Source organism: Dipodomys merriami, unplaced genomic scaffold (genome assembly GCF_024711535.1).
Source record: "Dipodomys merriami isolate MVZ:Mamm:240054 unplaced genomic scaffold, mDipMer1.0.p SCAF_17, whole genome shotgun sequence".
In the NCBI taxonomy this organism is placed as follows: Eukaryota; Metazoa; Chordata; class Mammalia; order Rodentia; family Heteromyidae; genus Dipodomys; species Dipodomys merriami.
This window is the reverse complement of record NW_027203048.1, coordinates 13,103,991-13,127,973: the sequence shown is the minus strand read 5'-3', so window position 1 is coordinate 13,127,973 and position 23,983 is coordinate 13,103,991. Positions and strand designations below refer to the sequence as shown.

Sequence of the window (23,983 nt, the reverse complement as noted above, 5' to 3'; positions counted from 1 at the left end):
TGTTGGAAGGTAGAAGTGGATTCTCACCATCGCAACTTAGATTTTTCTTCCTTGCTCTATGCCATGATCTGGTCTAGTCATATTGCCGGGTGGAGGGATTCCTGAGGCCTTGTTTGCCACTTTAGACTCCTTTGTTGCATTTACTTATTACATCTCTTTCATTTCTTCCAATCTGTGATTCCCTTCTTCATCTTTTCCTTGTCTTTCATGACCTTAAACTCTGTTATTTTGTAGATTCTCTCTCTATTTGCTTCATCTGCAGTATCCTCTTGATCACAATACAATTGTGTTTTTGGTAAAAATACTGGATTGGAAATTGAGCCCTTCTCAGTACATCATTTTATGGATATATGATATCAAAATGTCTTATAGGTGATGTTAACCTTGACCGCTGGTCTGAGGCAGTGTCTGTCAAGTGTCTTCAACTGTAAAATTACTAATTTTCCACTTTGCAATTAATAAATATCTTGGGGGATGTACTTGGAGACTCTGTGAGTATCCTGCATCTTGGTAGGCATTAGCCTGCTAATTTGGGGATGATGGATGTAGCCTTTCCTGGACCCTTTTTGTAAGGTGTAGTTGCCTTTTCTCTGCAGCTACCTTTCTGGGTGTAGATTTCACAGTACCCTGTTCAGGGGGGAGGCGGCTAACTCTCAGCTCTCACTGGCAATGAATGGTTGAATTCTGTCATGGCCACTGAGTGTTAGTCCTTGCCTGCTTCATTTTGCTATTCCCTCACCGGCTGATTTGCAGGTCAGTCTCTTGTCACTTCCCATGTTTCCTCCTTTTCTCTGTTTTCCTCGTTGATTTAATTATGGCAGCAAACATTCATGCAGGGGACAGCCTCCTGAGTAGGATTACAAGCACATGGCCACTAGTGCCCAGCTTTTGACTTTGTGTCTCTGTGTGTTACTGTTTTTTATGCATAATTTATAAGGTGATTTTTAATCAACATGTCAATTTATGCATACCATGCATCTTGATTAATGTCATCTCTTTCATCATTGTCCCCCATATCTCCTGATCCCTTCAATTTACTGGGTTTCATTTTTACGTATATACATTGAATATAATGACTGCATTCACCCACCTTTGATAGTGGGTTTTAACTCAGGACCTTGCACTTACAGGGCAGGCATTCTACCATCTGGGTCATGCCCCTGCTCCATTCCTGGCTTTTGTTTTGAATGATATCTTAATTGACTATGTGATATCATCTAGCAGATTCTTCTGAGTGGTCTCATAGATGCTGCTAGAGTTTGGATTTTGAATGTTACTCAAAGGCTTAATCCCAGTCCAAGGCACTATTGAGAGGTGGTGAAAAACTTCAAGAGGCAAGACTTGGTGGAAGGAAGTTGGGTCATTGGGAATATGTCCCATGGCATGGGTAGGACCCCAGCTCCCTGTTTCTCTTCTTTTTTCTTGCTAGTCACCATGAGGTGAGCAGCTTTCCTCTACCATATGCTTCTTGCCAAAATTCTGCCTTCTAACTGGCTCAGTAACAATGGAGCCAGCTAACCATGTACTGGAATGTCTGAAACTATGGGCCCAAATAAATTTTTCCTCCTTATAAGTTGAGTCTCTCAGATTTTTGTTACAGTGATGGAAAGCTGACTGACACAGGGGCTGTAATTCCCTGAGCCCTCAGATGGTGAGTGCCTCTCGCCTTCCTAACTTAAGTATCATCTCTGCAGGTTCAAATGCACGGGAGCCACATCTAGAACGTGCCCTTGTGGATTTGTTCATTGTCCCCGGTGTCTCATGGTCTGATTCTGTGGGAAAGTTTGAGGTCAGCCAAACTTTCCCTCTTTTGCAGGTGATTTGTTAGTTCTGCCTAGATGCATAATGATTTCTTTCTTGAATTTCAAGGTTCAGTACCCCAAACTAGGAAATGTCTTTATGTCAGTTGCTTCATATCAATTTTTCATGGGATGTGGCTTGTTCTATTAATGCACATGGTCAATTCTTTACAAGCTTTAAAAACACATAAAATAAATACCATTTTGTCTGTTACATTCATTCCTCTGCTTGAATTCATCATCTCTCCAATGTTAGAACGTGTTTACTATTTCGCTGTATATTTTCCTCTTATGGTTGCTTTTTAATCACCTAAGGCATTCTTCTCTTCAGTGACTTATCCAAGGTCCCATTGCTTGTGGGCAGCAGAGCAGGACTGGGACTTTTAGTTGGTACCAGTAGTTAGATGTCCTGCTGTGCCTGCACTGTGTCTTGCAGTTTCTACACCTATTTATTGGCTCTCTAAAACTGTGTTGTGGCTCTCTGTTTTTAAATTCTTTTTTCCATTGCTTTGTTTTATCATCTAATCACTTTGTACTTATTTTATTAAATTCATGTTTTTAAATTGTTATACAACATGAAACATGTTTGGGTAATTTTCTTTACTTCCAAACTAGGACTTTCGTTCTCTGTGGGGTGCCTATTTAATTTATTCACACTGTACTTATTCCATTCTCTGTTTGCTTATTAGCTCTTGGGACCTTATTCCTCATGATATCATCATCATCATCATCATCATCATCATCATCATCATACAATTTGTTGTCTCCTTGCCTCACTTAATTATCCTGATTTGAGATTCTTGAATCCCTTCCCACCAAGTCTAAGCCTGTTTATTTTCTCTGTGAAGGACAGTGGAGAACTGGCAATTCTGTATCTGTCCACTTTTCTTGACTAAGGTGGGGAGAAGAGGAGAGCTGGTCTGAGAGCATGAACAGTCTCCATTAGGCTGTTCAGCCTCTCTACTGGGGACTTGTGATCCAGAGAGAAGACCACCAAGGCATATGAGTTTGGAGGAAGAGACCCATTCAATATCAATGCCTTATGTGTCACAACCTAAGAAGCGAACTACAGAGTCTAGAGTTGCTTGGCTCACTTTGCCATGTTGAATTAATGATGGTAACAGTTTCATGTAAAGATACCAGTAGATGGGGCAGCAGGATTAAACCAGATGAGATCCAAGGTCTGGGAAAGGACTTTCAAGCCATGGTGAAAAACTTGGTGCCCTTTCTTCCAGAGATGTGATCCTGATGTAGTTAAAACAAGTCATTTTAGCAGCAAAAATATGATAAGAAAAATGAATATAAATCTAAAGATTATAAATTCCCCAAATCTAGATGTTGTCGAGTTCTGCAGAGAGGACAAAGCAGTACTTTACATTGGGGCCTGGAGCACCAAGGAGTGAAGAACTTCTAGACAAATTGACATCCTTACTCTTCTTAATCCTTGGCCCACCTCAAACACATTCATCTTTTGTACAACAGCCCCTCCCAGAAGTGTGCTCTAGGGTTCAGATGTCAGCCAGGGTTGGAGTGGCAGGTCTAGGGGATGACTCTCGAAGTTGCTGGGTTTTTTTTTCAAGCACAGAGAAGAGACCAATTCACAGCAGGCCTTGTTAATGTGCTCAGCCTGGTGTGGGCAGAAGCTGGCAGTGCTGGAGAACCAGCTTTGGCTCCTTAAGGGACAGCCTGGAGGGGAGCAGAGAGACCATTATTGATTTCTTTGCTATAAGATGTATATTCCCATGTAAGTTTATCTTTTCAGAGAGACAGGCTGTCCCCTGTCCTGGACTTGACAGTCAGTCTCCTGTGGCTCCTGTGGCTTCAGGGTGGCACTTGTCACACATAGGGTGATACTATAAGTAGAATTTTGTAGCTGTGACTTGAGGTACATTCCTCTGAGAAGGACTATGGCTTTCATTGTATTGAGAGGGGGATAGATAACCTCAAAACAGTTAAAAATTCCTGATAAGTGGCAAAACTGACTGGAGACCTAGCAGGCAGATTCATCCATGGATGTGAGGTAGTGAGAGTCCAGTCTAAAAGAGAGGTCCTGGTTCCTTCTGGGACTCCTCCCTGCCTTGCCAGTGAGGCTACCCTCCTGTCCTGTGGATGCACAGTGTGCTCTTTGCTTTGCTAACAAGTTAAGTTGCAGCTTGGAGTATGCTTGGAGCAGTGCTCAAAGTGTTTGATTTACCAATCCAAACCATTAGATTCATAAACTTGTCACAGTGTCGTAGCATAGGCAGATACCAGTCTCTTGGATGGGAGAGAAGGGTAGTCACTTGTCCAGAGTCAGAGATAGTTACTGGATAGAGATACAGACTAGTTTTCTTGAACATCCACTTTGTTGTCTGTCTGTCACTCTCTCCTTGTGTGTTCTTCTGTATCAGTATAGTCCAACTCTGAGGCCCTGAGGCCTGGTCTAACCATCTTTTCCTCCTTGATCCATTTTCTTTCTTTCTTTCTTTCTTTCTTTCTTTCTTTCTTTCTTTCTTTCTTTCTTTCTTTCTTTCTTTCTTTCTTTCCCTCTTTCTTTCTTTCTTTCTTTCTTTCCCTCTTTCTTTCTTTCTTTCTTTCCCTCTTTCTTTCTCTCTTTCTTTCTTTCTCTCTTTCTTTCTCTCTCCCTTCCTCCCTCACTCCCTTCCTCCCTCTCTCCTTCCTTTCCTCCCTTTCTCCCTCCCTCCCTCCCTCCCTCCCTCCCTCCCTCCCTCCCTCCCTCTCTCTCTTTCTTTCTTTCTTTTTTTCTTTCTTTCTTTCTTTCTTTCTTTCTTTCTTTCTTTCTTTCTTTCTTTCTTTCTTTCTTTCTTTCTTCTTTCTTTCTCTCTCTCTGTCTCCCTTCCTTCCTTCCTTCCTTCCTTCCTTCCTTCCTTCCTTTCCTGGTCCTGGGGCTTGAACTCAGGGCCTGGGTACTGTCCCTGAACTTTTGTTCTCATGGCTAGCACTCTACCACTTTGCCCACAGCTTCATTTCTAGCTTTTTGCTGGTTAATTGGCGATAGGAGTCTCACAGACTTTCCTACCCATGCTGGCTTTGAACCACAATCTTCAGATCTCCTGAGTATCTAGGATTATAGGCATGAACCACTGGCACTTGGCTTGAGCTTCTTTTGATGGAGCCCAGACCTTTCTGGTCTTTCTTTCTTGGACACAGGATCATTGCAAGTTCTTTGTATGTAGATGGACATGTTCCTCATCTTGCTGTTTTCTTGCTGGCCACCCTTGGGTAGTTATTTATTCTTTCCAAACCTCTTTGCTATGTGTGACCAGGGGTTAATAATTATATTCAAATATTGGAGCTTTTAGGAGGAGAAAATGGGCATTATCTTCACCAGATATTTGAGGAAGTACAATGAATGAATGATGAACAAGATTCAGGTGTCTCTGCTTTTAAGGCCATAGCCTAGTTAGGGAGGGAGGCAAAAAACAAAGAACTTAAAAAGCATTCCCAGTGTAGGCCTTGACTGCCCGGTCCCATGAAGGACATCAGCAAGATTCTAGAAGAGAATAGAAGCGGCATGATTCAGCCTTGAGGATTCATGAAAAGTCTTCTGAAAGGTAAAGCACTTTCTTTCAGATTTGATAGATGAACAGGAATTAGTCATACAAAGAATATTCCAGGCAGAGTGCCCAATTGACTTAGAGACCTGAGATGGGAGAGCTGATCTTGCTTTTACAAATAGTAGAAAGGCTAATGCATGATGTTCTAGAGAGCATCATGAATTAAGAAGGAGGGTGAGGGATGAGACTGGAGAGTTTGAAGGTCTAGATCATGTAGGGCCTGGGCGGGGGGGGGGGGGGGGGATGGCAGGGAGAAGAGCAGAATGTCATTCTGAGTACATAGAGAGTCAGAACTGGAGAGATGAAATCAGATGTCATTTTTGAGAAGGTGACATTGGAAAATGGGTTGGAGAAACATAGAATGGAAGTATTGAGTCAAGTTGTGCTAATTATAACATTCTAGAAAAGTCAAGGTGTTTGGGTATGGGTGCAGAGTTAGGAGAAGGTAGAGTAGACAGATGGCTGGAGCTATGTTTAGGAGGTAGAATTGACAAGAGTGTGATGATGGGTTATTATGCATTCAAGTGATCGGTAAAGTGAAAAGTGAGGGAGAAGGAGATGTCCAGGGTGACTCTCAGATCCCTGTCATGGGCTGCTGTGTGGCTGGAGGTGCCATCTCCTCAACTGGGAAAGCTTGGGGGATGCTAGTAGTGACAGGCAGGCAAGGACTCCATCTTACCCTTTCTAGGTAAGGTACTTGTGAAACTCCTGTTAAGTAGACATTGTTTAATATAGACTCAGAGATCAAGAAAAAAAGTCAATCGTGGGAAATGGCTTGGGATCTTCTCCCTGTAGAAGCACAGCTATGGAAGGTGTCCCTTCTGGTGGGATATATGAGAAGCAAAGGAGTGGGGCAAGAGGCAGAATAGGAGGAGGACTGCAGATGAGAGGAAGCTGGGGAGCTAGGAATAGGAACATTTGAAGGAGGCATTAACAGGGGGGATAAATGTTGCTCAGAGTCAAGAAAGACAAATGCATTAACTTGTGGGTATGTAACAGGTGCCCAATAAATGTTAGATTGTTTTCCTTGCCACTCCCCTTCTTCATTTGTTCTCTTAGTTCTGCACATTCTTGGCCTTTCCCCTCTGGTTACAATAAGAACTCAAGTAAGGAATGCAAGGATGCATGCATACATGCACAGAGTGAACGAATGAGTGAATTCCAGTGCAGCTATTACCGGTGAGCCTATAAGTTGGGGGTACTTGCAGCCCAGAACATTGGTTTTATCCTAAGCTAGGTCACATGCAAGCTTCCTAGAAACTGATGGGTCTTGTCTAGCAGAGGGTCCTTGGGGAGCCACTTCTCATGCTAGTCAGGCATCCTGGCCTGAGCAATGCTGAATGGTCTTTCTGGCTACCCTGTAGGAGACGCCTCTCCTCAGCAGGTCTTGGGAATCCCTGTCGCCTTCCCTCCCCAACCCGTGTTGAGTACACTGTAATCACACAATTATGATGCCATTAAAATGTCACATTTGAAGAAATCCATATAAACAGAGCATTAACAACTGCCTGAAAATTGTAGTCTTTACCACTAATGACCTACTTTCTCTACATACCATGCCCTCCTGCCACCTCCACTCTGCTGCCTCTTTCCCCAGCTTTGATTTCCAAGGCAGACAAGCTGCAGTCTGCTTTTCTGCCTGGAGAGCCTTAATGGTTAGTGTACTGCGAGAGGTTCTGGGATGAAGCCAGAGATAGCCAGGACAGAGGGAGCCGAGTATTGAGTGGCTGAGGGCAGGAGACCAGATGATGCCACACCCAAGCAGACTGAAGATACTGAAATGTTCTTGGAGAGGAGTTGGTCCTGGGGAAATTGAAAAAAGTTGATGGATTGAAAACATCTGAGGACCAAATTCATTTGAGGATCTAGACTTCCTTACCTTGGGAAGAAGAGATGGGACCTGACCCATGGTGACCACACTTCCTACATAACAAAGTGTCAGAATGGTAATGCCCTGCTCACAGAGAGAGACCAGAGAGTGTTGCCACACTTCTGCTGTGAGTTCTAGGCAAGGATGGAGGTGGGCAGAAAGGTGAGAGGATGATAAGGATTTCGGGACTGTCAAACTCATATTTCAGAATATTGCTCTGGAAATGCTGTTCAGAGGCTGCAGCTTCTTTGTCTTCAGAATCTAATTTTAATGCGCTAAGGAAACAGATTACTTAAAGGAATCTTGTAGTAGGTACGTTTTATAAAGTAAGACATAAACTAGAACAGCTCAGGCGAAGTGATTAATTGCTTGCCAATGTATCTCAGTAGCAAATCTAGACCACAAACAATACTGGGTTGGATTAAAGTAAGGGTGTGCCTCATTCTGAAAAGGGAAGAGACATCTATTGTGGAGGAAAAGAAATTGAATCAGAATGTGGGGATATTTCAAATGTTCTTCTAGCAATAACATCCCTGTGGTATCAGGAGGGACCTGCAGAAGGGATCATGCCACAGGGGCTCTGGACAAAGAGTAGTGGAGATGAACATGTGGTATGAAGAGCAATCATTATTGGTGCTTGCCAAGGTGAGGGTAATGTCCCCGTGTATGGTGTCAATGTAAGCAAGAAGATGATAAATCTCCTTTTGACAGTTCATAGGAGATGTCATAGAAGAGATTCCCACTGTGTTGTGGGACAGTATTGGGGACAGGCTCCTAAGGAATGCCTCCTTAATTTTTAGCCTACGGTCATTATCATTTGCCATGCCATCTGCAACACTTACATTTGCCCTTGGCAGAGGCTGGCACTCCATCCCCCTCCATTGGCAAGCATGCATCTGAAAAGTGTGGGTCTGCTTTTGATATAAAAAGAGCCCCTTCCATGAAAAGCCAGCCGGCAGCCCTCCCGGAGTCCCATAAGATAAAGTCATTTCGGAGTCATTCGCTCCTACCCCACACCTACGAATTCAGTGGCTGGCCTAGTTTTGAGGGAGCCAGAGGGCATGTGGATGTCACCTTATTTATGGAGCAGATAGAAAATGTGCTCAGCTTGGCCCTTGCTGCACACAGTATCTGAGGAGATCTGTCTTCCACCTCCAAGGTACAGGAGAGAAAAGGAAACATATTCTGTTCTGCTGAGAGCTGGAGGATTTTTGCTAGTATCACTTTTGGGAAATGAGTGACAAGGGGACATTTAACTCTGAAACTCTCTTTCTAGCTGAATTCAGGTTGGGCACTCGAATAGTTTGAGCCTGTGCTATGGAGAGGTGTTTGACTGAAGATAGAACCCAGCTGCTGGCCAGTACCTCTATTCTCCACTTTTCTTGGCCTGTCCTGAGATAGACAAGGAGGAAACTTCTCCATGGCCCTGTCAGGTCCTGACCAATGGTGTACACAGAATCTGTTGGTATGTGTTTAATCCCAGCATCTCATCTCCACTTACTTTCTGGGCGGCCTTGGCTAGCTCATATTAACTTAACAAAACAACACTTGTTTCCGCTTCAGGAAAGTGAGGTAATAGTCCCTATCTAAGGCTTGCTTGTGGTATTGAAGGCGTGGCACTTCTGGATAGAAACTGGTAGATGGTAAATGCTACACAAGGAGTATCTGCTATAACAGTCAGCATCATCGTGGGCCATTGTGCCCAGTGTGAGAATTTGTCACTTTTTTCAAGCCATTCATTATGCCTGGTTTCCCACAACTTCCAATCTTGATTTATCCCCCAAAGAAATCTTCTTTGCCTGGGAAGAAGCTAGAGGGATCTTGAGGAAATTGCAAGCCTCACCTAACCATGTTGTTTGTATATTCTAAGGTGAGCCTGGCCACTTCAGCGCAAAGCACTCTTTGGGGCTGACAAGTCTAGAGGATGAGAAGGAACCAGAATGTGAACAGACAGCCTCCAGTCCAGGCTCTTTAGCTGTCTGGAAGCCCCGGGTCTGTGGCAGCTCCAAAATTCTATGATCCTGCCCCATCTCAATTGGCCAACATAGCTCCACCTCCACATACATAAAAAGAAAGCATAGAGCTTTATGTCTAGCTTTCTCAGCTGATAATAACCTTATGCATTGTGTTCTTTAAAATAGTTTCTTGTCTTATCATGTGCCTGGTACTCTCCTCAAAGACATAGATGAGATGAAGATGTGGGTAGAGTAGATCTTCCAAGGCCCAGGAGACGTTAGCATTGATAATAACTGATCCCTACAGCTGCTGGACAGTGAAGTAAGCCATCCTGTTGTCTGCGGATGCTGTCAGAGACCCCCTATCTGCCACCAGGAAGGAAGAAGCAGCTGAACATAAATTGGCTGAATGCAAATTGCATTTTCTCTCCATTAGCAGTCAGCCTCCAGAAGAAATAATAGTAACCACAGCCATGTCGACAATAATAATACGTTACATATGCATTATGCCTTACCAAGCAATTTTTCATATCTTATCGCACTTCTGAGATGAGATTTGGGCCAGTAAACCCAGCTGGGGGAAAGGATTAGTTTTACCCTTAGGATGGAGTGAGAAATTGGCTGTAAAAGGTTGAAAAAGGAGATGTTTTCAGGATAACTTTGGCCCAAAATGTAGAATACTAAGCCCAGCCATGCTCAGGGCTTTCTAGACAGACAAGATCATCCCTTGAAAGAAAAAAAGCATTCACAAAGCATGATTCTTACTCTGATCCACTTTTTTTTTATTGGTTTGACTCTGTTTTTTGGCTTTATTTTACAAGCTGTTTTCCTTTTATACCATTGCTGTCACAATCTGGTGGCCTGCAGGCCAAATTTAGCCCATGTCATGTTTTACTTTGCCCAAAGGGAGGATTAAGGCAATGTAACTAGGCAGGTATTGTGCCACACCTATGACATCTGTACCCTCTCACATTTCCATTCTCAGTGACCCCAGGCCTGTTCATTTTTGACCTCTACCAGATACCTTAGTTCAGTAGGGCCCCTTGAAAATTGCTTGGCTCCATAGCTATTTCTTGCAGTTAAAGAGCTTTCTAATATTGCTTTAAGATATTTCCTAGTCCTGTGTAGCAAGCTTAGGAGGAGAGAGAGAAGTCTGATTTTTGAAGAGAGAGCCTTTTTCTGACTGAAAAATCCAAATCTTGTTCCTCGCATGGCCTTCTAGAAGTAGTTCTCAGTGGAGTAAGCCTCTGATCATGAAGTCCCACCTCTGTCCTGCCATTATGGAAAGATCTGTTCTCCCCAACTGTTCCTGGGAAGTGTCTGCAACATTATGCTTGCAGACCTGCCCTCAATCTAATGAGGTGGCTCTGTACCCAGCCCAGGTGGATTATGTATCCCAGAGACAGTGTATTTCAGTGTCTAACACTATCTAGCTAACCACTTCTGATTCTTCCACTATATCCAGTCCCTCCTTGGTTTCTTTTGGATGCTGGTTCCTGCACTTGGTCCACGGTCTCCTACAACAGTCTTCTAGATATGAACAGATCTACCCTCTTGTGCCACTGTGACACCTACAAACCCCTTTTCTCCTGAGCTCCATGTGGATACCTGGCTCCCCTGTGCCCTTGACCTCTTGCCATCTGGTTACCAGAGCTGAAAGACACAGAGGCGTCTCAAATCCTAGTGATCAGCTTACTGCTCCAGACTCTGAACACAAAGAGAAGGGATGCACAAAAAAGAAATAAATGGTGTGGGTAGAACCAACTCCCTTAGTCTTATATTCACCAACAATTGGGTATATTTTTCAGGCAAGTGACCCATCATTGGAGACACTTATCTACATAAGGGAGTTTGGGGTTCAGTCTCTCTGGGTGAGATTATAGGTGTTTGGGAGCAGGAAGCAAGACCCATCAATATCAGCCTTCATTCATCCCAGTATGTGCCAAGAGCCAGTCTTCCTCCCTTCATCACGCTGATTTCCACTTCTCTGGTACCCCCTCTCATGCTAATTAGTAAGCAAATTAATCTCCATATAAGGTCCCCATGATGTAAGGTTTTTTTTGTTGTTATTGGTTTTTTAATTCCAGAAACAAAAACTGGGCTTCTGTCCATTCAGCTAATCATATTATATTTCGCAGTTGGAGTTTTCAGGCAATTATAATAATTACTGGAAGTTTTCTTCTTCCCAAACCTGGAAGCTTCCCCCAAAGTTGCATTTGCCTGTGGTGTGCAGTTTATATGCGGGCGGTGAGTGCATCTATGGGACGGTCATGGGGAGGTGAGGCTAGGCGGTGCCTAAATGAGACCGAAGTCAAATGGACAAAGAGAGGGATCTAGGCTGAGTGTCTCCTCTCAGGAGCTAGAGACACCACACCGGAGCACATCTGTTCTCTAGTACCTGACAGTTAAGTCAGGAGGGAGAGGAGGAAAATGGGAAAAGGAAAGGAGGGGGTAGAAGAGAAGAGTAAACTCATCCCTGTTGAATTATATGCTTTCTCATTTTGTCTGAGAAATAGCCCTTTCCTCCTCTATTATATGTCCATTCTATCTATCAAACTCCTTAAGGAGTGACGCTCCTATAATTAATACTAACCATTAAACGACAACATTGAAGGAGCAATTGCCTAATTCTGAGGAAAATTTAAATTTATGACCAGCACCCGTGATAAAATGAATACTAAAGAGAAGGAGAGAAAACCCTGCGGAAGATAAATAGAAAGCCAAGTGGGATATTGACTTGATCCTTCTCCAGTGCAGGGTAATTTGGCTTCTAAAGTGAGTTAGATCATAATAAATTAAATTTAGATTTCTGCACATCAGTTAAATAACTCCCAAGACAGAATTCCAGTGAGAAGAAGAGGTGATAATACATGGAGGAAATATTAAAATGAAGATCTGATCTAATAATCCATAATTGATGTGCTGTCCCTTGGTGTGGGAAAAGGATTTTCTAGCTCTTTCTTTTGTCAGGAGCCCAGATGATTGAGGGCTGGCCTGCCCCTCCTTTATTGGAAATGGTCTTACTCACTGAGGGGAGTCTGCTAGCAATAGTCATTTCTTTTCCAAACCAATCCCCGCACTAACACCTCCACTTGTATGCTAGGGCCATGATTAGGAGAGGATAATGTTGTACTTCTCTTTGTTGGCTACCCTTACATAAATAAGGTCATTCCTTCTGGTTGGATAAGACAGAAATATAGGGAGGCACAGAAGTTTTTATTTTTGTTTTTCTTTCTTTCTTTCTTTCTTTCTTTCTTTCTTTCTTTCTTTCTTTCTTTCTTTCTTTCTTTCTTTCTTTTCTTTCTTTCTTTCTTTTCTTTCTTTCTTTCTTTTTTTTTTTTTGCCAGTACTGGGGATCGAACTCAGAGCCTTGGCACTTATTCCTTAGCTTTTTCACTCAAGGCTGGTGCTCTACCATTCTAGCCATATCTCTGCTTCTGGCCTTTGGTTAATTGGAGATAAGAGTGTTTTGGATTTATCTTCCCTGACTGGCTTTTGAACTGTAATCCTCAGATCTCAGCCTCCAGAGTAGCTAGTATTACAGGCATGAACCACCAGTGCCTAGTTTAATTTTGTGACTAACTGGCAGGAGAAGGAAAGAACCTGGGCTGGAATGGAATATCTGGTAATTAAGAACACAGAATTTGAAGTCAAATATCCTGAGTGAGAGTCTCAACTGTGAACTTATTATGACCTTGAGGCTCCTTTGCTTCCCCAGCCTCAATTTTCTCATCTGAGAAATGAGAGCAATATAACTGTATGCTTCATAAGGCTCATGACAATGACATCGGTCGTGACATTGACAGTGGTCAGTCTGAAGCATTTTCAAGTGGAAATGCTTTGCAGGTTCTAAGCCTTTCACTTTGACCTGAGTTGTATTGAGTTTCAGTCAGTACTTTTCATTTCTACAAGTTCTGTTTGGTTCTTTATCACAGCCACCTGGTCTTTTTTTCTTGTTAATATTTGCTCCTTACTTTAAACATTTATCTACAATTAAAACTCTTATATCTGAAGTCCTTGGAGAATTTTAATCTATTTATAGTTGCTACTGATTTTTGCCCAGAATGACTTATTTCCTTGTGTATCTGGCAAGTTTTTGCTATGATCATATCTTTGGAGGAACTTTAGTGAGAATCTCAGGGTGTCAATTGGAGATGCTTCTGTCCAAATATACTTGGGGTAGATATATACCCATCTGGATCACTTTGTCCTCTTCTTGGCTTAATTGAATCAGATTTGAGTACAGTTTCCAGTTAATCTTTTTTTGCATTTTATTTATCTATTTTTATTTTTTTAATTGTCAAGATGATGTACAGAGGGGTTTCAGTTACATAAGAAAGGTAATGATACATTTCTTGTCAACTTGTTGCCCCTTCCCTCAATTTTCTCCCACTTCCCCCGCCAAATCCCCCCAAGTTGTACAGATCATTTCCAACATATTGTCTTGTGTAACTCGCTGTTGCATTGGTTCCCCCCTTGTCCTTTGTCTCACCATTCTATTGTTCCCCTTCTCTTCCCTAATTCAAATAAATGTATATACAATACCAGGCTACCAAAATCAAATACAGTAACAACAGGGGATATACGATAGGGGGGAGAACATACAAAAGAAACAAAAAATCATATAGTACATTAAAAACAACAACAAAGAAAAACCTCTTGTGTCCATGTCTTGGAGTTCATTTCACTTAACATCATCTTATATTGTCATATGTACATAGCTATTGAGCTACATATGTACATAGCTATTGAGCTATTCTGCTCATCTGCTAAGATTATCCTAAACATATACTAATTATTGCAAATAAGGGAAACCATGGGACCTGTTTCTTTGGGTTGGCTTACTTTACTTAATATGATTTTTTCCAAGTCTTTCCAATTCCATACAAATCGGGTGGTGTCATTCTTCCTGATGGAAGCATAACATTCTATTGTATATATATGCCGCATTCTCTTGATCCATTCATATACTGAGGGGCATCTGGGTTGGTTCCATATCTTAGCCATGGTGAATAATGCTGTGATAAACCTAGTTGTGCTGTAGCTTTAGTATGGCCTTGTTTGTGGTCATTTGAGTAAATGCCCAGAAGTGGGATTTGGGGGTCATATGAGAGCTCCTCAAAAGATTACACATAGAGTTCCAGTTAATCTTTTCTAGCCAACATTTAACTTCTCAATGACCTTTACCCTTAGGGAAGCTTCACATTTTGTTTTTGCTTAGCGTACCATGAGCTACCTCTAGTTATAGCACCTGTATCTTCCCTTGCCTCATCCTTTCTTGCGCATTGAAGAAAATTGAACATGGAAACCAAGTTTGTTGTAACTTATGTAGGGTTAGCATAGAGGGTCCCATGGGACTATCTGATCTGCCATGAAGCTAGGAGTAAACAATTTCAGTTATGGGAAGTAGAGGTAGGCTGGGTAGGAGGCTCTGGTTCTAGAAACATCTGGTATGTGAGCAGATAGAATTCTAGTGCCCCACAGGTGGCTTAGAAGTGGGCCTATTAAGGGCAGTATAGCTACAAGATAAACACCCGCTATGTGCAATTGTGCAAATCATTTATCCTCTTCACAATTCAGTGTCCTCATTTAAAGTTTTGGATATAATTGTCTACTATATTTTAGGTTTGTGAGGATTTGAAACAGCCACTCCCTATGAAACTCCCCATGGGGAACTGTGATCATTTCCTTGTATGCCAGCTTTCTAGACCACTGTGCCTAGAAGTTTGGTCAAACATTGTTAGAAGGGCTGGGAAAGTGGCTCAGAGGTAGAGTGCTTGCCTTGCATGCCTGAGGCCCTGGGTTCGATTCCTCAGCACCACATAAGCAAAAAGAATAAAGCCAGAAGTGGCACTGTGGCTCAAGTGGTAGAGCACTAGCCTTGAGCTGAAGAGCTGAGGGACAGTGCCCAGGCCCAGAGTTCAGGCCCCACCACCCACCGGACCCAAAACCCCCCCAAAAAACAAACAAACAAAAACATTGTTAGAACATTGTTCTGGATATTTCTTTAAAGGTGTTTTTTAAAGATGACATTCACATTTGAATTAGTGGACTCTGAGTGAGTTGGATTACTCTCCATAAAACAGGGGGGTTTAAATCCAACCAGTTGAGGGCCTTTAGGAAACAAAGACTGAGCCCCTAAGGAAGTAGAATTCTGTCAGCAGACATTGCTTTTGACTTCAGGCCACAAGTCTCAATATATAACTTTTTCTTCCTCTCTCTTTTATTTTTCCTGTAGTATTAGGGATTGAACTCAGGGCCTCACACTCGCAAGGCAGGTAGGCACTTTACCCTTTGAGCCATGCCCGATCCCTTTTTGAATTGGTTATATTGAAAGGATGGTCTTGTTTATGCCTTGGCTCGCCTGGGCTACAATCCTCCTGTTTGTGCTTCGCTGTGTCACTGAGGATATAGGTACACCATGCTGTGCCCTGTCCCTGAGTGAGTCTTACAAGCTAACGTGGCTGGGTTGACCTTGAACCATGAGTCACCTGGTCTCCACTTCCCAAGTAGCTAGGATTATAGGCTAGAGCCACTGTGCCCAGCTAGCAGTTTCTTCCTCTCTCTTCTTCTTCAACTCTCCCCTACCACCACAGTACACACCTCAGATTCTGTTTTTCTGGAGAATGCTGAGAAATACATTCAAGAATCTGCAAATAAATGAACAATGATATTAATCTTATCAATGTCATTGTTTTAAGCAAGTAGGCAAACACTTTCCCATAGCTAAGTCAAGTCCGGGCTCTTTTTAGGAGAGGGTTTCTCCATAGAGATATGATGGGGTTGGAGAGAGACGGTGTCTCACCTGTGAAAATAAAATTTGGTAAGCTTCAGGCATCCCCATCAGCATAACTCACAGAGCAGCTGTCTAGGAACCCTGGATGTAGAAGCTGGCCTTCACAGTGGGCAGTGTCCTGGATGAATACCATGCCCATGCTATCTGACTTAAGAGCTTAACCCTTTGGTACACATCTTACCCTCCTTGTTGTTCCTGTCTATGGGGCATGAGAAGCTCTAAAGGAAGATTAAACCAGCAGATCCATTACTTGCTTTCCAGTGAGTAAGTAAGCTACCTATCAAAGCTTTCTAAGCTAATCCATCCTGGAACAAATAGGGGTTTGGGAGGAGTCTGTGATGATCTCTGTTCATGCATAACTATGAAATGTTAGTGTTGCTATCTTAAACTCACCTTCACTGTTATACAATACATTCAGTTTTCCCTGTAGGAAAGCCCAGCTCCCCATGCAGGCTGTATCACCTCAAGGGGTATTGGTGTAGCAAGCTATAAAGGAAATCTGCACACATGACACCTTGAGAGAGAGAGAGTCCTTCTACTGATGTCTCCCACTGACAGTTCATATCACTTCTCTTGCCAGTTTGGCTATTCTGGCTTTCTGGGGCTAGAATTCCAGCTGAGTTCTCACTGTACCCTCCTCTGAAAAGCAGTTCCTACCAGATATGCTGAGGATGCTCAACTATCTTGTAATGACAAGTACGGTGCTGAGCCTTTTGCACTCCTGACTCTGCGCCTCTGTTTTGGTGTGAGTAGAGAGTAGGGGGCTGGGATGATAGGTTATAGGCCCTCATAGAATCTTCTTTTGTTGCTATGGGTTCTTGACCCTCTACTTGCTTCTCCAGCAGATGAATAGATCCATTCAGTGTTTTCCAACAGAATCCCACTTTCATAAATCAGGTGAGATAATCAAGGTCACTCTCCAACTAGTCTCTTTGTGGAAGTTTTCCTCTCTCTACTCCATCTCATATTTGTGATCAAAGACAGTTTCCCGATGACCTGCTTCCTAAGACCCCAGCTTTCCTTCCTCATGTCCTTGTTGCAATCCACATTCCAGACTCTGCCCTCCTGATTTAGCTGTTCCTTGAATAGCCCCTGCCTCCTTATGATGGTTAATTTAATGTATCAACTTGACTGGGCCCTGCAGTGCCCAGACATTTGATTGAGCGTTATTCTTGGTGCATTATTCTTGGTGTGGTACATCATTGAGGGTATTTGTGGATGAGATTATCATGTGGATGGGAAGACTGAGTAAAGCAAATTGTCTTCCTGTACTTGATGGACTCATTCATTCCACCAAAGCTGGAACAGAATAGTGATACCAAGAGCGAACTTCTCCTGCCATACTCTCTTTGACCTGGACATTGCTTTTGTCTTACCCTTGGACTCAAACTGCAATGTTAGCCGTGTCTGGATCTCCAGCTTGGCTACTGCAGATCTTTGTCAGCTTCATATCATGTGAGCCAATTTTGTATAATTTTTTTTAAATAATCTCTCCATAAACTTAACTCTCTATCTCTAGCTCAGTCACTGTGTCTTGCTGTGTCTCTGTCTCTGCCTGTCTTTTTCTGTCTCTCTTACTTAAAATAGCCCTAATTAATTTACTGCCTTTATCTAGTTTTTGTTACATACTTATTTTTTCCTCAGTCATCCTTTAAGTGAAGCCAAGTCCCTACCCATTCTTCAAGATTTAACTCATTGGATCCTCCTCTAGAAGCTATTCCATTTCACTCTTCTGTGCTTTCAACTTTGTCACTGAGATTATATGACTAAGCTCACATGGTATGACGTGGCATAAGTATGTCCAGGCATGTCTGTCTTTAACATTACAATTTCCTCTAGGTCAGGGATCATTCCCACCTCCCTCCTCTCAGAGCACTATGAGGCTCTCAATTTATTTAGAGAAATGCAGTGAGTTAAATTGACCATGAGCCATGGGAGACAGTTCTGTGGCCCATCCCATGAAAGTGGGATGTAGGGTCACCTCAGGGTGATGTTGCAGCCAGACGTGACAGCTGTTAGCTGTGGCATTGTACAGTACCGGCTGGGAGTTTCTGAAATGCCCCCACCTAAATTCCCCTGAGCATGTTCTGTAGCAGCAGTATCACTGGATGTTAATAAAATCAATTATTGGATAAAAATCACTGGTTTCCAGAGCTTCATTTTGTGTTATTAGCAGGAGAATGCTGTTCAAAAGGAGATAACAGAAAGGGAAAGAGGGAGATCCATTACCAGATAAGATCACCAGGTGCCTGAGATGAACGGGAAGTGTGTACGGCCCTCTCCCCTGCCAGGCGGGCCCAGCACCTGCTTTGCTGCCTGCTGAGCCTGTTTTGGGTCTTCCTGCTCAGATGCCTCAAGCACAGAAAAATGACTCTTCCCTCAGATGAGCTGGGGACTCCCTTCAGAGGATACAGCGTGAGACTCTTGTATAACAATTGGGGTCAGGAACATAGGAATGAGTATCTCATGTTTGGTAACAGCCCTGTTTCTGATGGGTTGTACATTATTATAGATGGATCATCTATTTTCTGTGCCCACCTTTCCCATGGCAAAGGAGGACTGGGTGATGGTCCTGGAGTGCGTGCTCTGTGACAGCCATTGTCCCAGCTCATCTCCAGTCTCCCTGGAGAGATGTGCTACTTGAGAGAGAATACTACAATTCAAGTCCCAGTCCTGCTACTTCCTCATTGTGAATGTGGACCAGAGCTTACCTATGAAGACTATTTTCTCACTTGCCCAGTGGGAATATGAGCAATTTTGTGAGAATTATATGAGTTAAGGTCCTTGAACAGTGTCTGCTATGTAGCACTCAGTAAATGGCAATGACCATTGTTGACATTGTTCTGATGGGATTGTTAATGCTCTGTCTCTGGCTTCATCTTCAAGCCTGACATTGCCAGAATAAGCCCCATCTCTGGGCACTGTGGATGGATGGAAGTGACTGGCAGGCCGGTAAACCATTCTCATAGACTTCTCATTTGTGTTCCATAGCCTTCTGATGCTGACTGGGACGACCTGTGGGAGCAATTTGACGAGCGGAGGTATCTGAATGCCAAAAAGTGGCGTGTTGGTGATGATCCATACAAGCTATATGCTTTCAACCAGAGGGAGAGTGAGCGCATCTCCAGCAATCGGGCAGTTCCAGACACTCGCCATAAAAGGTACCTCCTCCTCTTGCTTTCAAACCACCACCCTCTACCCTGCCTTCATGTCAGGCTGGATCAGTAGGCTTGATCTGGGGGCCCACTCCATGCCATGCTCAGCACTGAGAACTGGGGCAGCCTAGCTATTTGCCACCACTTGGACACTAAAGAGAGAACGATGTGGTAATTTACCATTTGTGATACTGCTTACCACTGTGAACCATCACAAAGTTCCTACTTGCTTCCAGGAGGCTGAAGAGGATAAAGGCCCACCTGAGAGAGAATGGCTACCCCCACACCTTGTGACCACCAGAGGAAATACTTCCTGTGAACTCAGAAATGCTTAGTTAGAGCTGGCAGATTCTCACAGCCTGCCTGGCTTCCAAAGTGGGGCACAGTAGGATGGGAACACCCTGCCGAAGTCATCTTGGTGTCTCCTCTGGCATTAAGAGACTTCCTGTGACAGCTGGTAGAAAGAGAAGCCAAGGGACCTCTTCACTTGGTGTTGGTTCTGCTGTCTGCTTGCCTGCCACCCTCTTGGACGGGCCATTTCCCCAGCTGGTGACAGAGATCAGGCCTGGCACTGTTAGGAGCTTTATTTCCCAGTTTTCTTTTTTTTTTTTTTTAATTTTATTTCATTGTAAAGATGCTCTACAGAGGGGTTATAGTTACGTGAATTTTCTTTAAAGGAGGCTTTGCGAAGATATTTTATCTGATTGCCAATCTAAGTGATAGCAGCCTTTATGCTTACTGGTGAAGCCTGAATGAACAGATTGGTCTCAACTCTAGAACATTGCTTGTGACCTCCATGATGCCTCTCATTCTCTGTTTGTTTGGGTCTGATGGGTTTGAAAATCCTCTGAGTATGGCCCTCTGTGTTGCCAAAACAATCCTGCTCTCTGTGACTGAGCACTGATAGATGGATGGGATTTAGTACAAGGCAGTAAGGATTTCTGTGACTTATGAGGCTCATTATGCTAATGGTTCTTAAGTTGGTACTATGTGAAGGCATGTAGACTCAGTTTCCCCAGTTTGGCTTTACAACTCCGAATCCTTATCTTACGTCATAGTATGGATCCTGTGGAAGTACTCAGCTGGTTCTCATTAACCATTATTCCCCAAAGAGCTGGACTCTTGGTTTCCCCATGAAAATAGCAAGGGCACGGAAGGATGATATTCTGGCTTCTAATCCTGTCTGAGAATTTATCTCTGCCCTAAAAATAGCATATCCTTTCATCAGCAACAGTGTCTGGCCTCCCCCAATGCCAGAGACTGAGACATGGGGTCCCTCCCACTCCTTTCTATTGGCCTGAAAGCTTCTTAAAGTCAATATCCTATTTAAGTTCCTATTTAAATTCCCTAGTCCTTATCCTGTTCCTTGCCATCTGAGAGAATTTTATGTAAATATCAGGTTATTTTATTTCTCTGAGCACACACTACACATAGGAGAGTAGGCAAGAGGGCATAGACAGGCTGAGACCACGGGTCTCATAGTTCCTTCTTATTCTGAGCCTAGATGCCAGAGCCCTCAGGAAAGCACAAGGGTACCTCCTACCCAGGGAGTTTGCTGGTGCATTCAAGTGAGAGCCCCCAAGGGACACCTGCGGAAAGGAGACACCAGGAAGTCACGGAGCAAGCAGGCACCAGGGGACATGGAATGGGACTGTTTCTACACTCTTCTCTACTATGCGAAACAAAAGTCAAAGTCTGACAAGGGTAGACTTGTGCTAGTAGGTGACAACAAACTGAGCCTATCCCCAAGGAGCCAAACCCAGTCAGCCCCCAGGCTCTGCACATTCCCAGTGGGCTCCATCTGTGAAGAGGCTGTGATAGAAGAACTGAGAAGATAGAGACAGAATTTGCACACCATTTGGGAAGACAAAAAGGGAAAGCATATCTACCATATGTCAGCCTCCCGGCAGCAATCTTGTCCTACAGGAACTGGGATTATGTCACTCAGAGTTTTGAGTTTGTAGGACTTTGAATGAGCAGGAAGATGAAAGGTCAGGAGACAGAATCAGGGCAAATGCCTAGGTTTTGGAAATCAAGCGGGCAGTTGTGAGCCACCACCTTGCTTTCATAATCCTAGGCTACAGCAGCAAGAGACATTGAATCAGCCAGCCCTAGGCAGAGTTTGGTAAAGTGCTGCCCCCTGCTGGTATCACCCTTGTGCTTAATAGGAATTCCAGAAGCTGTCAAGGGAGTTCTCCCTTTCAGCCTTAGTTTCTCAGGGAAACCATGGCTCTGAACCTGAACACACCTGTTAAATCCCCTAATCCTTCTGTAATTCATCCTGTATCTTTTGACTTCATTTTGATGTGGGAGCTGTGCTTTGCCTGCAGGGACCAACAGAGCCCTAAGACTCATTTTAGGGCCTTCTCGTCTTGGTTCTGACTAGCTGTGGATGCTGGTCGCAGACACTGTATAGATTAGGGAGTCTTACCAGCAGCACTGCTGACATTTGGGGCTGAATGATACTTCATTGTGCATAGGGGGATTTCAGAGGCATCTCTGACATCTACTTACTAGATACCAATAGCACACCCTGTCCCCCACCAAGTAGCAACAATCAAAACTGTCCCCGGACATTGCCTTATGTCTCCTAGAGGACAAAACTGCAGTGAGGGACACTGTTGTAAATATGACCTTACCATTTTACATAAATTCTCAAAAAAGCGATACATATATGCATGACCAACCTCATCACCAGCAATAGGATGGTACCAAACTTTCTCCACAAAGCTCATCAAGAGGATGCCAGTGTCAGAACATAAACTCTGAGATGAGAATGCCCTGTTTCTAACACTAACTGTGTCTGGAAAACTGAATGAACTTAGTTACTCCCTCTACTTCACCATACCTCAGTTTCTTCTTTTGAAAAACAGAGGTTAAAAATAACAGTGACGATCCTATTTAGTTTCTCTAAGGGTCAAATAAATTCAGGTGCAAGTAACTGCTACATAGACATTTTCAGCTGGGCTTTGATGACTTGATTTGTGGGCAGGCAGATGCTGCAGAGCCTGGAATGGAAGGGTCTTCTAGAAAACCGGAGATACTCAGACATGAGGTACAACCCTACCTCAAACTAAGGAAGCACCAATATCCAAGAATCAGGAAGAGGAAGGAAGATTACATGTTAGGCATGGTGGGGGGGGCAGGGAAGAAGGGATGACAGAGGTGAGTGGGTTTCAGAGTAATATAAGTAGAATCAAACAAACTGGAGTGTTGCTCATGAGCACTGGCCTTAGCAGTTCTCGATTTAAGCTTCTATTAAAAGAAGCAGCACTCAGGAGTTTTCTTAAAATACTGATATCAGTCAGCAGAAGTGTTGCCATTCTAAGCTCCCCAATTGACTTCAGTGAGTAGTAAGAGTTGAAGCCCACAGCTCTAGGTATATGCTTCTCCAACTTTAGTAGGCAAAAAAAGGATGCAAATAAAGTAGGATCCTTTTCTTTTCTTTTCTTTTCTTTTTTTATTGTGAAGATACTGTGCAGAGGGGTTACAATTACATGGGCAAGATAATGAGTACATTTCTTATCAAGCATTGTAGCCTCCTCCTTTGTTTCTCCTCCCCATCCCTTCCCATCCTCCCCCCGCGTCCCCCACCCAATCCTTTCCCCCCACCCTCCACCCCCCATCCTCCACTCCCCACCCCCCCACCCCGCACCAAAGTTGTAAAGTTCATTTTCGACATAATGACTTGTACATCTCATTGTTGCAATGGGTCCACCTGTATCCCTATTTAAACGATTTGTTTTTTTCCTTCCCCTCCACAAATTATACCGACATCAAATGCAGTGAAAGCAGGGGTTATACCGTGGGGGAGGGACATACAAAGCAACAAAGAAATCATCTTATAATGTGTTAGAAACAATCTCATGAAAGAACAAAAACATTTGAATACTTACCTTAGGGTTCATTTCCCTAACATCAACTTATCTGACCTTTTCTGCTTGACTCAGACATATACTAGATATTGCAAATAAGGGAAACCATGGGACCTATGTTTCTTTGGGCCTAGCTTACTTCACTTAATATAATTTTTTCCAAGCCTTTTCATTTCCTAACAAATGGGGCAATGTCATTCTTTCTAATGGAGGCATAGAACTCCATTGTGTATATATACCACATTTTCTTGATCCATTCATAAAGTAGGATCCTTTTAAAAAGATTCTTTCCTCTCTCTTTCTCTCTTTCTTTCTCTTTCTTTCCTTCTTTCCCTTTCTCTCTCCTCCCTTCCTTGTCTTTCCTTCCTCTTTCTTTCTCTCTCCCTTTCTCACTCTTTCTTTTTCTTTCTGTGTTGGTATGGGAGTTTGAATTAAGGGCCTCATGCTCTCTTGGAATTTTCAATTAAGATTGAATACCTGAGCCATACTTCCATTTCTAGATTTCCGTGGTAAACTGGAGATAAGAGTCTCATAAACTTTTCAACCTAGGCTGGCTTTGAACTGTGATTCACAAGAGCTCAGCCTCTTGAGTAGCTAGAGTTATAGGGTTGAGTCACCAGAGCCCCTCTGAGATTCTCCCTTTCTAACAAGCTTCCAGGTGATACCAAATGGCACTGATCTGTGGATCACACTGAATAGCAAGTGTTCAGAACAGTGGTTCTCCATGTCTGGTTTCCCCAATTAGTAGAAAAGTAGCATCAATATCCTGAGAGCTTTCTAGAAATGCACATTCTTAAACTTCACCCAGAAATTTCTGGGGATGGAAACCAGTGACCTGGCTTGGTAAACAAAGGTGACTTCAAGACCTGCTTATTTGGAAACCATACAGCCTAGTCTTACTCTTGTGGCTTTTCTTTATGGCCCAGATGAAATCCATGGTTGATTTGGTTCAATAGGAAGGCTCAGAGCTGCAGTA

At 43.3% G+C, this 23,983-nt stretch overlaps 1 protein-coding gene across 2 annotated transcripts in view; it reads left to right on the top strand.

Moving 5' to 3' along the window:
• Galnt14 (polypeptide N-acetylgalactosaminyltransferase 14) overlaps nucleotides 1-23,983 on the top strand; it is a 212,606-nt gene that overhangs the window by 117,466 nt on the left and 71,157 nt on the right. For both annotated transcript variants that reach the window (XM_070024996.1, XM_070024998.1), the window contains exon 2: nucleotides 18,969-19,138. In XM_070024996.1, the coding sequence (XP_069881097.1) occupies nucleotides 18,969-19,138 (170 nt within the window). The remainder of the gene's footprint in view (nucleotides 1-18,968; nucleotides 19,139-23,983) is intronic.